Source organism: Myotis myotis, unplaced genomic scaffold (assembly GCF_014108235.1).
Source record: "Myotis myotis isolate mMyoMyo1 unplaced genomic scaffold, mMyoMyo1.p scaffold_m19_p_6, whole genome shotgun sequence".
NCBI lineage: Eukaryota > Metazoa > Chordata > Mammalia > Chiroptera > Vespertilionidae > Myotis > Myotis myotis.
Window position 1 is genome coordinate 58,415,812 of NW_023416368.1, and position 15,047 is coordinate 58,430,858.

General features: G+C 44.2%; 1 protein-coding gene across 9 annotated transcripts in view; it reads left to right on the forward strand.

The window, feature by feature from the left end:
* Positions 1–15,047, forward strand: part of TMEM131L (transmembrane 131 like) — a 145,604-nt gene that overhangs the window by 64,666 nt on the left and 65,891 nt on the right. For all 9 annotated transcript variants that reach the window (XR_004968301.1, XR_004968302.1, XR_004968305.1 and 6 more), the window contains exons 4-5: positions 9,048–9,116; positions 13,614–13,737. Coding sequence is in view for 4 of the 9 variants with exons in the window: in XM_036313895.1 (XP_036169788.1) it covers positions 9,048–9,116; positions 13,614–13,737 (193 nt within the window). In the remaining 5 variants the exon portion in view is untranslated. The remainder of the gene's footprint in view (positions 1–9,047; positions 9,117–13,613; positions 13,738–15,047) is intronic.

The window sequence follows — 15,047 nt, forward strand, 5'->3', positions numbered from 1 at the left end:
TGAGGAGGAAAAGTCCCTCATCCCTCATCTCCCCATGCCCCTTTCATCCTGTGAATTTCTGCTCTGGCTTCTAGCATCATCTGCCCAACTCTGTGACTGCTGGAGACCTCTAATACTGAATTCTTTTCCATGCTAATTTGTTGTCCTTGAGCCGAAAGGCAACACAAATGTACTTTGCATTTCACGGATTTAAAAATCATATTTAATTATTTTAACACTTTGTAGAGTCTAGGGAAAGATGTTAAGTCTTTAAGCCATAGACGAGAAGCTGCATGGTGAAAGTTGGAATGGGAGTTGGGACTTAATTACTGGCCTTTTCTTTGGTCGGTTTTTGCAAAGTTGTTTAGCCAGTTAGCCAAAGGAGTCCTTTATAGCCCATGGTGTGGTTAAATGTGTAAATGTAATAATATATTGTAAAATTCTTTAAGCAACATGCAATGTAGTGCCTCTCGAATATAAGGTCCTGCCAGTAAGAGTAGAAGGTAGAAGGTATGGAGAGAGTCGAGTGGTGTAAAGTGTCACACTACAGGGCAGCCTTCGGCATGTACTTACAGTTAAGAAAGGCAGGGGAGACAGGTCTCATCCAGGCTCCCGGCTGGGCAGGTGGCCATCCCTCACGGAGACAATAGTGCACAGGGAGTCATCCCTCACAGAGACAATAGTGCGCAGGGAGCCATCTCTCACGGAGACAATAGTGCACAGGGAGCCATCCCTCACGGAGACAGTAGTGCGCAGGGAGCCATCCCTCACGGAGACAATAGTGCGCAGGGAGCCATCCCTCACGGAGTCAATAGTGCGCAGGGAGCCATCCCTCACGGAGGCAATAGTGCACAGGGAGCCATCCCTCACGGAGACAATAGTGCGCAGGGAGCCATCCCTCACGGAGACAATAGTGCGCAGGGAGCCATCCCTCACGGAGGCAATAGTGCGCAGGGAGCCATCCCTCACGGAGACAATAGTGCGCAGGGAGCCATCCCTCACGGAGGCAATAGTGCGCAGGGAGCCATCCCTCACGGAGACAATAGTGCGCAGGGAGCCATCCCTCACGGAGGCAATAGTGCGCAGGGAGCCATCCCTCACGGAGGCAATAGTGCGCAGGGAGCCATCCCTCACGGAGACAATAGTGCGCAGGGAGCCATCCCTCACGGAGACAATAGTGCGCAGGGAGCCATCCCTCACGGAGGCAATAGTGCGCAGGGAGCCATCCCTCACGGAGACAATAGTGCGCAGGGAGCCATCCCTCACGGAGACAATAGTGCGCAGGGAGCCATCCCTCTGGGAGACAATAGTGCGCAGGGAGCCATCCCTCACGGAGACAATAGTGCGCAGGGAGCCATCCCTCATGGAGACAGTAGTGCGCAGGGAGCCATCCCTCATGGAGGTAATAGTGAGCAGGGAGCCATCCCTCACGGAGACAATAGTGCGCAGGAAGCCTCCCTCACGGAGACAATAGTGCACAGGGAGCCATCCCTCATGGAGCTAATAGTGCGCAGGGAGCCATCCCTCATGGAGGTAATAGTGAGCAGGGAGCCATCCCTCACGGAGACAATAGTGCGCAGGAAGCCATCCCTCACGGAGACAATAGTGCACAGGGAGCCATCCCTCATGGAGCTAATAGTGAGCAGGGAGCCATCCCTCACGGAGACAATAGTGCGCAGGAAGCCATCCCTCACGGAGACAATAGTGCACAGGGAGCCATCCCTCATGGAGGTAATAGTGAGCAGGGAGCCATCCCTCACCGAGGCAGTAGTGCAGCACTCTGAACCCTGTGAACCGATGGTGAGAGGAGGCTGGGCATTGAACTCCATCTTAGATTCCATTTGGAGGTGCCTGCAGGCCATCAGCAGGAGGGCGTCTGGTCCAGGCCACCGACACAGGCTTGAGAAATGCATGTCAAACCACAGAAACCAGCTCTGGCTGGTTTAAGCAGAAAAGGAATTTATTGAAAAGCGTTTGGGCAGCGTACAGAATCTCTAGGAAGACTTAAGGACCAGGCTCAGAAAACAAACAAGCCAAAGTGGGCCTAGCAGCTAGAACCGCAGCTGAAACGGGTCACGGAAGTAGACCACAGAAGACACTGCCCCTCCGCCAGTCACCTGCTGCACGGCCACTGTGGTCACTCCAGAACAGGGATTCTCCACCTTCCTGCGTGGTGGCATCTGCTCCTGATGCCGTGGCCATCCAGAGGGGTGACCGTGGGAGATCTATGAATGCACTAAGGAAGCTTGGCTACTGGACAGCCATGAAAAGACACATGTCTGTATAGGGAACGTCACCCTCTGGGTGATAAATGAACCTAGAGGGTGGGAATTGAGGAAGAATGAGGGAACAAGAAGAGAGAGAGAGAGAGAGAGAGAGAGAGAGAGAGAATGAGAAGATGCAGTCCTAGAGGGAGGGGAAAGACTCCATGAGATTTCCTAGAACTTAAGGAGAGCAGCCAGTAGAGAGATTAAGTGAGCTCAGTACTTGGTGACCTCAGCAGGAGCTGTCTTGGTCGGTGAGGGTACAGGATGCCGGAGAAGTGGGGTGGCAGGCCATGTCGTTAGTGTTGGGCTGATTCCTGTTCAACCGTCAGTGGCAGAGTGGGCTCTGGGGAGCTGTGTAAACGCTCAAAGTGTCTGTTTCCGTGCGTGTGGAAATGGCATGAAGGATAATAAAGTGCTGGGTGCAGCATCTGGCATACTGTAAGTGCTCAATGAATGCGCTTGCTGGCATGGTTACGTTTGCCAACAGTTTGGCTATGGAGGGAAGAAGAGGGCTTGAAGAGGTAGGGAGCACCGGGAGAGGGTCTTCTCAAATGAGAGGGGCTGAGTTTCCTGGAGTGGAGGAGAAGGACGGAGCAGGGGAGGAGAGGGTGCGCACTTTGGAGAGGGCAGGATGGGGCTGTGCGGCCCTGGAATCAGTCCAGGAACCACCCGGAAAAGGCTGGGAGGGGTTGGTCTTTGAGAGAAGGAGCACCTCATCCATGGGTGGTATGAATTTGGAGGCCATCAGCCACTGAAGGGGCAGACTAGCATGGAGGACTTTTGTCCTGGCCTTAGGCAGACTTAGCCATCAACATGCCCGGGTGGCTTAAAACCCCAGCTATCCCGTTGTTGGCAAGAGCGCCTCCAACAGACCACAGTTGGTATTGCTCCAAGGACTTGTCTTTTTGCTTGGGCCTGGAAGCCCGGCTTTTTAGAGTGGAAGGAATCAGGAAAACGGTGCTCTACCAAATGTCTTCCCCCTACCTCCGTGGGGATTTAATGGGGAAAATACTGGCTTCTGCCTCCACTGTGAAGTGTTTCTTTGCACACTGTTAATTTACCAGGAAGAATGGCAATTCTAACTTGAGTAGACATGCCTGTGTATTTGATATTTTTCCTCTCAAACTTCTGGGGAGAAGCATTTTTGTAAATGAAAAGTAAAAGCAGGAAACAGCTTGTAGTGCTAGGATTATGATGCAGAGTTTTCCCCGGAGGCCCTCAGGCCGAGGACTCACTGTGAGATCACAGAAGCGCCTCCGGCAGAGTCTGTACTGTGGGTGGGAACCTGCGGAGGCTTTGCCCTGAGTGGGCTCGCGCTCAGGAGCGGCAGCCTCAGGCTGGGGCTTATTCTATCTGCGCAGGGATCAATTCCAGGTTTATTGCATAACCAAAAAGTACCGAATTCCTCCCAGGTCTCTGGCAGTACCAGCAGAGTTCTAGAAATATCTGCTCAGGGTCCAAGGAGATGTCACAGTGCAGGAATCCCCACCTTAAGGGAGTCCAGTGCCCGCCGGGGCCTGAATGGGCACTCAGAGAATAGCCCAGTAAGTAGTTCATCAGCATAACAGGTCTTTCCTTGAAAACTTTAATCTCTAGAGTCTTCTAGACCCACGGTGGGGAACCTTTTTTCTGCCATGGGCCATTAGGATAATTATAACATCATTCGAGGGCCATACAAAATGATCAACTTAAAAGTTAACCTGCTATATTTGGTCAAACAGTTAATTAACTCACCCCTAATGCCTTGGCAGGGCCAGACCAACCGATTTCTCGGGCCTTATATGGCTCACTGGCCTGACGTTCCCCCACCCCCTCGTCTAGACAATAGCATTATTTTCGCGTGATCTACTTACTTCATTACCTTCCTGAGTGTTTGTGAAATGGGTGTTTCTCTTGTTCACACCACCATTTTACCCTCATCCTGTGGCTAAAGCCCTTGTCATAGCCTTAAAAAAAAATTTTTTAAGCACTTGCTGCTCTCTTCGTGTATTGAAAGAGTTTGCATTTGAAAGGCAGTAGCTGTAGGTGCTGGGGTTTCTGGAGCTGGAGGAAAGCCTGTCCATTTAAGAATATGGAAAACCAGACCCTTCCACCCTCCCTGTAGGTGATCACTTCACATTCCCTGTAGAAGGTGGAGTTATTTTTCACCTGCTCGGGGCGGCTTCTGCAGCCCCTCATCTGAAACATTGCAGCGCTATGGTCCAGCACAGAGCCATGGTGCATAACCGTTTCATGGCAGGGAGCGCCTGACTCTTGCCTACCTTCTGGCCCAGTGAAGCCATTTGTTAGCTGCCTCGCTGTCTCAGAGGCTCCCTCATAGCTACTCTCTCCTTTTTTCACCTCACTGCTCACACTCACCTTCTTGCTTTTTGCTCTGCACCCTGCTGCTCAGAGCCAACAACAGGCTAGCTTGCCAGTGTGTTTTCTGTGCTCAGATGGTGCTTTCCTAACCCTTTGCATCTTCTCCCCTGCTGTTAGCTGTGCTGAAAGTGGTCTCCATTCAGTTTCCATTCATGCTAGATGTTCATTGAGACCCATTCCCCGTTCAAAACCATGCCTGATTTTTTTTTCTTTTTAAGGTAAGTTTCTCCTTTTCTCTCTGAATGTTCTTGCTCTTTGAGTGTTGCTTGTCCAGCTTGGCCAAGCTTTGTCCAGCTTCCTGGATTATAACCTTGAGGGGGGAGAATCTTCTGTGAGCTGGCCCCAGACCTGGTGCATCCATGCCTTACTTACTAAATTGCCGAGAGCTGTGTCCGGAGTCCCTGGGCCCCTTTTTTGCTCATTCAGAAGAGGTAGAGCATTGCATTTGAAATGATGTGTTTCAGTCACATAACATTTGTGCATGGCCAGAACAGGTGGTTATATAGTTAATCCGTTTCCAGATCTCAGTTACTGGGCTGAATTTTTCTAAAGGGTGTATGTCTGTTATCAGCACAAAGATGGATTTTCCTGTGAATAAAAAGTCTGGGCATCCCGACACTTTCCCAAGGATCTCAGAGTCACCTGGTCCCTCTCCTTCAATTTGCCAAAGAGAAAACTGTGTCACATGGGAACTCATAACATAGCTGGGACCTGAACCAAGGGCCTCTCATTTCCAGTGAAATTCCTTTCCTCTTTTCCTAGCCACTTTTTTGAACTGTGTTTGTTTTATATGCAGAGAAAAAAGGTAGCCATTTTTTTTTTTTTTTTTTTTTTAATAAGAGGTGAGGAGATTAAAGAAAAAAAAATGTTAGGTGATTTAAGGCAAAGATATTCTTTCAAAATAACATGTGGGCTGCCCTAGCTGGTTTGGCTCAGTGGATAGAGCGTTGGCCTACAGACTGAAGAGTCCTGGGTTTGATTCTGGTCAAGGGCACGTGCCCAGGTTGCGGGCTGGATCCCCAGTGTGGGGTGTGCAGGAGACAGCTGATCAATGATTCTCTTTCATCATTGATGTTTCTATCTCTCTCTCCCTCTCCCTTCCTCTCTGAAATTAATAAAAATATATTAAAAGTAAATAAATAAATAACATGTGGGCTTCCTTGCACATTTGTCCTGCTGCCGAGGGAAGGCTCAGCTCTGCAAAAAGTGGGTGTCTTTAGAATAATGACTGAGAGCCCAGGTCTGTATTCATTTGTTCTTTTCAGAGTGAATACTGCTACCCCATTTGGGACTTCTAAATCCAGAGCCAGCTCCGACTCCAAGCTCAATGGGCCTCTCCACCTGTTCTCACTGCTTTTCTTGTTAGATGAGAATCATCCTCTTAGTAACACGATCTAGTATTTATTGCATTTAACTGTGTGCCAGTCACGAAACAAAGGCGTTTTTACCTCGTTTTACACTGAGGACGACTGCGAGGTGTAGACAGGGTTGTCATCTCCACTTTACAGATAAAGGGGGCTTTAGAGTAATTTAGCAACTGACCCACTCGGGACTGGAAAGTGATGGCCTTGGACCTGGAGCCCACGTTTGTCTGGACCCTGAAGCCCAGGAGAGACTGCCTGGGTCCCTGTAGGTCACACGGCCTTGAGTAGACCTGAATGCTGTACCAGGCTCATGTCTGTGACCTGGACAGGTCTGCTTTGGAATTTTGGCTCTGCCTCTAAGTCGCTGTGTGAGCTTGGGTAAATGAATTTCATCCTACAGGCTTTCCGCATTCAGAGGTTGTGCGTGAAATCTGGTGGCACATCCACTTCCGGGACACAAGGCAGGAAGGAGACTGTCATAAATTATTTTACTTATTACTTATACAGTAGCATGACTTTCCTAAGATAATTTTTGACATGTGAAGTTGCCTGTTTTCTTTTTCTTCTGGAAGGCTGAGCCCTGGCCAGCTTGGTCAGGAGTGGGGTGGTCGTGGTGCGTCTGCTGTTGGCACCTCTTCACGTCAGTCGCCTCCTGTGACTCCTCAAAACATTTATGGAGGCTCCTGGGTGTGTTAGTGGCCTTTTTTGCAAGCAAGTCATGGGGTTAGTCCTGGCCTTTTGGGGCTTGAGGGGGACCCAGTAAATCGTACCTCTTCTCTCTGGAAGCTCAACATGAGGGAGAGGTTGGCAAGAGTTAGGCAGATGGATACTTGAGGTGTCACATTCATTATTAATGGGGCTGATGTTGTAGATAGAATAAAGAAGATACAAATAGGAGATAACAGACAGAGGAGTCTTAGGAGAGAGGATGGAATTAGGGAAGCTTAGATGGAAGAAGAAAAATGGAGGGAGGAAGAAAAGATTGCAGCCAGGATTCACTCTGTGAGGTGGGGATTTTGAAAGGGTTTCTCTGGACTCTATGTTTGCATCTTCAAGGAAAGTGGGAGAAGGACTTGCTGAAGGTCACAGAGCTTCTGTTGGCTGGCAGGTGGGAAACTCAGATGTCCACTCCTGGACCAGCCTCAGAACCATGCTTGGTGGAGGGCTACTTGGTGGGAGGAGAAAATGGAAAGATTGTATTTTGGAAAGCTTGCTTGAGCCTTTGAAAACAGTTGTACAGGTTAAACTTAGGAGCTTCTTCGGTTAAATATTTTTGGGTTATGTGACTTTTAAAATGTAGTACATACATTGTGTCCTCCCTCGTTTTAAAAATAAAAAGTAGCATATTATACATACTGTTTGTTCTTCAACTTGCTTTTTTCACTTCCCTATATGCTCTGAAGATCACTTTTATAGCCGTTAAAAGTTGCCCCATTTCCTTTCATAGTTCTGTTGTACTTTATTGAGTGTCAAGGTTTATTCAACCTTCTGATGGATATTTGGTGTGTTTTTTTTTCCAATTGTGTGTTGGTTAATATTTAAAAATTAGCTTTCTCCAGGGGAAAAAGCTCTGATTTGGAGTGTTTGCAAATTTCTATGTGGTGTAAATACTCCCACCATGGTTGATTTCAAGCTACTAACACCATGTCACTGGATGTGAAGTTGGGAAGTGATGTACAATAGCACACCATTATAAAGTTTTTCTGCCATTCAGATATAATACATGTAAATACCTTCAAGAATCCTATATAGCCCTAACCGGTTTGGTTCAGTGGATAGAGCATCGGCCTACGGACTGAAGGGTCCCAGGTTCAATTCCGGTCAAGGGCATGTACCTTGGTTGTGGGCATATGCCCAGTAGGGGGTGTGCAGAAGGCAGCTGATCGATGTTTCTAACTCTCTATCCCTCTCCCTTCCTCTCTGTAAAAAACCAATAAAATATATATATTTTTTTAAAAAAAGAATCCTATATAATAAAAGGCTAATATGCAAATCGACTGAACAACGAAACGACTGGTCGCTATGATGCACACTGACCACCAGAGGGCAGATGCTCAACACAGGAGCTTCCCCCTGGTGCTCAGTGTGCTCCCACAGGGGGAGCACCGCTCAGCCACAAGCTGAGCTTACAGCCATCAGTTGGACATCTCCTGAGGGCTCCCAGACTGTGAGAGGGTGCAGGCTGGGCTGAGGGACCCCCTGAGTGCATGAATTTTGTGCACTGGGCCTCTAGTATAGATAATAATAAAGTCTGATAACAAAACTAATAAATAAATAAATTGTTATAAACATATGCAAATACATTCATACACACATACTATGTATACATATATACATATATTTTGTATTTTATATATTATATATTATATATATTTTGTATTTTATGTATTTAAGTATGCTTATAGATTATTATAATGTATGTTTTTTAATGTGTTTTCTTTATATGCTTTTTGGTATATTAATTTGTGGCTTTTGATTCTGAAGGAAAATTAAGTCATGATAATGTTTAATACCTATCGAAAATGTGACCTGCCATGGGAGATTTTATGTGATGATTTTCCTTAAAAATACAGGTGATGGTTGCAGCCTTCAGAAGCAACCCTGGTTATGTGCCCCATCCTTTCCTTGTTATAAGTAATATAATAAATGTAGGGGCCAAAGCTTCCTCCTTCTGCAGCCCCCACCCCCATCCCAACCCCAACTCACTTTTGAATGTCATTTCTTGTATTTGGGTTTATGAACATAGTCATGTTATCTGAATTCATCCAGAAATGAAGCCTATTAAAAATGAAATCTATCCCTATTTTTATCTGAATACTTACAGAACTTGTACATTAGAATTGAAGTTGTAGTAACCATAATCTAAGAGTATCTTAGATTTTTGCAGCTGCAGAAATATATTAGACTTCTAATAATTCAATTTTAGCATTGAAAATCTAGTTCAGACTCATCTACAAGAGAGTTAAATTGTATCTCATAAGAGCCATTTGCCTAAGATATCCTCTTAACTTAGCATTCAAATTTTAAACCTACAAAAAAAATTAATCTCTCTATTCTTTTTTTCTCTTTTTTTTAGCTTCTCAGACAAACTATTTAGTGGGAAGGGCTTACATTTCCAGCCATCAGTTCTAGATTTTGGAATTCAGTAAGTATTTTTTCTTTATAATTTTTAAGAACTTATTTGCATTATTTTCTCTCAGGATATTTTATACGTGTATGATGTTAAATACTTTAAAAATATGTTTGGAATATCAAGGGAAATCAATCCTGGGAATTGTTAAAGGGAATATTTTTGTGTGTGTGCAAAGGAGAGTATAAGAATTGTTTTAGCCCTTTAGTTTTTAACAAATGTACTTATAATAACTTGTAGTGATTGGAATTTAATAGGAAGTCAATATTAAGTTCTTGTTTTTCTAAAATAAATCAGGTTATTTTATAATGAAAAACTCTAAATATTGATGGTTTCTGAATTCATTTCATTAGATTCATTTACTGACTTGTTTTTCCTACTCTCTATGCTTCAGGTTTCAAACTTGCACTATACAGACACTCGTTATTACGGTTAAGACTTTGGAAATGAGTTAAGTGGGGAGGACAGCGCATAAGCTGTAATTACTGACTGTGCCCCCTGTTAAGAACCATGAGGTGAAGGGAATGTGACGAGTGTCAGTTGAGAGACTAATCTGTGAACTCGGGGGAAATTAAGGAAGAGAAGGGTGAAGCCCTGCAGGAGAGGAGTGAACTTCAGGACTCCTGTTGGCTGTGACAAAGTTTGAAACTTAGAGTGTTCAACTCCCTGGATGCAGAATGTTGCTGCAATGAGTAGATAGAATTTCAGATTTCTCGAGTTTCCAGGGTGGAAGTAAATGAGTGTTTCGGATGGAAAAGCTCTGCTTGCTTTAGCAGCCTGGAGCCTCACTTGAGTTTTACGAAGAGCTTTTTGAGTTACGAGAAAAATTATGTGAATGAAATAAGCGAGGTGTTAAGAGAGCATCTGGGGTGAGTTAGTGGGGGTCTCCTGGCGTGTCCTCCCCTATTCATCTGGGTGTCTTTCTTTCCATTTCCTTCTGATCCAAGAGAATGGAGGGGCAGTGAGGGAGAATGGATTTTCAGTGTAAAGTACCTTGTGGAGCTTTTAAAGGAGATTCCGTGAAAGGAAGAAGAGATAAAAGTGTGGAGGGAGATTGCTAACTTTATAAGACTCTAGGTGCCTGCTTTTTCGTTTATGAATTTTTACTCTTAGGTCAAGAAACTTTATTAGGAGCTAAATCTATAATAAAACCTCACTGATTTCAAATTCGGAGAGAGCACAGGGCTTTTATGGAAAGTCTTTATTGTAAAAAGTTTTAATGGAGGACCTACTTTAAAGAAGTGTCTAGTACAGTTTGGTAGATAGAATAAGATGGATAGTAATCAGTGCGCTTAGGGTAGGTAAACCATTCCAGGTCATAGGATGCTAGCTGTGTATAATATATTTACTCTTCAGTAATGTAGAAGTCCTGTAATCAGTGCACCTGGATGGATGTATATATTAGCTACATATGTTACTTAGCTATATATATATATCAATTGCTGGTCCTGATGGCTGAAAGCATATTTAAAAAAAGCTTAAATTCTTTGACTTGAAAAGGTTGCTAATTTTTAGACTTGAGTCACCTTTGGATGATTTACTTAACTTACATTTATGTAGTAGTTTTATAGTTCTCAAAGCACAGCCATATCTCTTGTCATTTGAATCTTCTAATCAATCTTGGAAGGATAGGTATTATATATATGTGCGGGTGTGTGCATGCGTGTGTGCGTGTGTGTGTGTGTGTGTGTGTGTGTGTGTGTGTGTTTGTGTTGTGTTACTTTCCAATATCTCTATATTTGACCATGCATTAAAATGTGTTCATACATTTGTTGCAGAGGAGCAATGTGGTTTGCTCACGGAGTGACAGAATAAATCTGATTCCTAAGCTATTTTACTTATAAGTGAGATCTATCTAGGATATGATTATAGGAATAAGTAGGTTTTGGGGAAGTTTTTAAAATCTCAGTAAGAACAAATGAATTTAAATTACAACCTTTAAAAATTAGTCATTTTACCTGACTTCTGATAAATGGCATAATTTATAGGCATTAGAGTAAAACTTTAGCCATAGTTCTCCTGATTTCTTCCCTGCCCTAGTTCAGTTTTGGCTGCTGTTTATTTTTATTTTATTTTTTAAAAAATATATTTTATTGATTTTTTACAGAGAGGAAGGGAGAGAGCTAGAAACATCGATGAGAGAGAAACATCGATCAGCTGCCTCCTGCACATCTCCTACTGGGGATATGCCCGCAACCCAGGTACATGCCCCCGACCGGAATCGAACCTGGGACCCCTCAGTCCGCAGGCCGACGCTCCATCCACTGAGCCAAACCGGCCTCGGCGGCTGCTGTTTATTTTGACGTTGACCTTGGGCAAGCCCCATTCCTTTTCATAGCGTTGATTTCCCTCTTGGGTGCCTGATCAGGATCATGTTTTTCAGTTGTCCCCTGCCTACTGGTACTTCTTAGGGTTTATTTTAAGGGTTAATATTCTGCTGGTCCTGAGGTTTAAAGTGCTAATCATTCATAAGAGATTTTAATCGTTCTTTTGTAGTATTAAATTAACAAGGCATCTTCCAGTTGTCACCAGCGAAGGAAATTCTTATCCTCATAACACTTTTAAAAATAGAATTTAAAAAATAGAGTAAAAATAGCACAGTGCTAGCTAGGTTTCAGCAGCGTGCTCGGTCAGGCCTGGGGAAGTCTGGTGGATGCAGCCACCGGGCTCCGGAGCATTGCAGTTTTGCCTCGGTGTTTTCTAATCTCTCCCTCTGGGAGACATTTGTGTCCTTTGAAACAAAAAATCTTGTGTTCCAATTGTGAATGGGATATAAGCCTTTGAGGATCAGCAGTAATAACTTTGCTGATTGATTCTTACTATTTACCTAAACCCTAAACCCATGGAGGTCCTTGTTTATTTAATTTAATTGAGAGAAAAGACAAAGGTGAACCCAGTACTTTCGAGGTAGGGCTTTCGGAGGTGGCCCTTTATGCTTATGGTAGCATAAACATTTTAGTTGTATCATTAAAGACAGTGAAAGTGCAAGGTTTTAATCACACTAAAGTGTATTTTACTTGTAACTGGCTGTAAAGGTCTGATTTTCTTTATTTTTTGTTAATCCTGACCTGGGGTTATTTTTTTCATTGATTTTTGGAGAGAGTGGAAGTAGGGGGGAGAGGGATAGAGAGAGAGAAACGTCAATGTGAGAGAGACACGTCGGTCGGTTGCCTCCCACATGCTGAGCTGGGGATTGAGCCTGCTACCCAGGTACATGGTCTGACCGGGAATTGAACCCGAAACCCTTCAGTCCTCGGGCTGACACTAACCACCAAGGCCAGGGCAGGACTTATTTTAAAAAATACACATTGAATGTAATAAATCTTCAATTAAGGTCTGTGATTAAAAGTAGGAGGAAAAACTAGAAGAAAAATCCCAAAGATTTGGTAGTGATAATATAGTATTTTGGGAATCCCATTGTGTGTAAGCAAAATGACTTGTACTTCATTATTTTTTTTTTGTGCTTCATTTTTTAAAAAGCACAAGCATACCGGAGATGAGTTTTTTGCTGATTTTAGAATATAGTTTTATTTGTGAACCTTACTAATGAAAACTCTACATTTGGATCTTGTCACTGAGAGTATTAAAACTGAGAAATGATTTCAGTGAAATTGTTGCAGGCTCTCTAATACTGCAGCTAATTTAACAGGAGTGAATTTGGCATTGGGCAGTGGAACCAGAGGTAAATGATTAGAGGGAACATTGCAGGTGGCTCCAGGTAGGTGGGCCAGACAGTTCCTTGGTCAGAGCCAGCCTTGTCGGTGGGAAAGCCAAAAGAATGGTCTTCAGCAGCTAGGGTATTTGCTATCGAGCAGAGATCCTTACTCCAAGGTTCATAGAAAGTTTTGAAGTTACGTCTAAACTTTCCTGTGTTCATGTTTGTGGAGGGAGGAGCCAAACTTATCAGGGTGCTCTGAAAGTCTCATGGTATTTAACTGGGTGAAAGCCACTGCTAGAAGGTGTTACAGGGTTTTCATTTTTTGTCGGAAGAATGGTCTGTCGCAACAGTTAAATTTTTATAAGACTTATTAAGTCTCGTTGCCAGTTGAAACTCATCCCCCTGAAAAGCCTCTTTAAATTTATTACTCAGAAAGCAAACCCTAAAAAACTTGGGTTTCTCTATGAGTACAGTTTCTTATCTAAACATATGTGCATTTGATTCAGAGTCCCAGCCAGACACGTAGTACCTGGTTCCCACTGTGTGCTTTTTGCAAGCATGTTATGGCCTGGATGGGTTGAATACCTGTAACTCAAAAACCAGTGGGGTGCTATAATGGGTTGGCTTAAGTCTTGTAAAAAAAGTTTTTTTGGGGGGCTGTTTTTTTTCCGTTGTTGATGAAATGTTTTATTAATAACAGGGTTTGATAATTGTTGCTTTCAACTTTGTAATAAACATCAACAGCTTTCTTGGTTTAAAGTATATACTAGTATGTATATATGGATGGATGGATAGTTATAGTTATAAGCACACAATGCATTATTCATATATTATTTTTCCGTCTGTTTTCCTAGGTTCCTGGGACACCCTGCAGCCAAGATCCTCTATGCTTATAACCCGAGTAGAGATAGTGAGGTCGTGGTGAATTCAGTGTTTACAGCTGCTGGACATTTCCATGTGCCTCCTGTTCATTGCAGGGTGAGTGTTGATGTGCTCTTGGAAACTATGCTGTGGCGGGCTGCCAGCTTTTCTTGCTTTCTTTGGCCTCGAGTTTTTACTTTCTGCTCCCTGTCTCCCCTTTTTCTGCTACCCAGGCTCTTTCCTTCTGTGTGTTTGCTTTAGCACTTACTTTTTTTAGTTGTTCCTATTCATGATTTTGGTGGTTCTTGATATCTCCATGGGAAAAAAGTGTAACAGTCTAAACGAGGTAGTAATGGATGTATATTTAATAAGACCTTTTCATCATTAAAGATACTTAATGTTATCTGTTTTGAAATGACAACCCATGTTGAGGCTTGTGGTAACTAATACAAGTTAATAGTTGTGATCTCTTCACCTGGTGAACCCACTAAGGTAGGTAGGACTCCTTGGAAATGCAGGAGTAAGAGGGAAAAAATAACTCCTTAATATGCTAATGTGCACCATTACACAGAGGTCAAGACCCTGGTCTTTAACTTGTAATGAAGATTCCCAATTACCAGTGGCCTTTACTTATTTATTTTGCTTACTTATGTCCACTGATACACTTTTTAAAAAATATATATTTTTATTGATTACAGAGAGTAAGGGAGAGGGAGAGAGAGATAGAAACATCAATGATGAGAGAGAATCATTGATCGGCTGCCTCCTGCATGCCCTCTACTGGGGATCGAGCCTACAACCTGAGCATGTGTCCTTGACCGGAATCAAACCTGGGACCCTTCAGTCCTCAGGCCAAGGCTCTATCCACCGAGCCAAACCAGCTAGCGCCCCCTGATGCACTTTTTAAAAATTACTGTAACTGCCCTGGCTGATGTAGCTCAGTTGGTTGAGCATTGCCCCGTGCACTGAAAGGTCCACAGTTCGATTTCCGGTCAGGGTGTGGGCTCGATCCCCAGTAGGGGGTATGGAGGAGGTATCTCTCTCTCTCTCTCTCTCTCTCTCTCTCTCTCTCCCTCCCTCCCCCCCCCCCCCCCCCCCCGCTCTCTCTCCCTGTCTCTCTCTTCCCCCCTCTCTCTCAAATCAATTTTAAAAAATGCTGTGACTAAGGAAATGGCATAAGAGAGAGTGAGAGAGAAACATCATCAATCAGCTACCTCCTGCCATCCTACCCCTTCCCCTCTCCCCCCGATTGGGGATCGAGCCAGCAACCCAGGCATGTGTCCTGACCAGGAATTGAACTGGTAACCTCTTAGTTTCTGGGTCGACCCTCAACCGCTGAGCCACGCCAGTCGGGCTCCCTGACTTTTATTTACTATCAATGTGTTAAGTAAAGCTAGAACTGTGTTAGATAAAGGCGTTGAACAGGT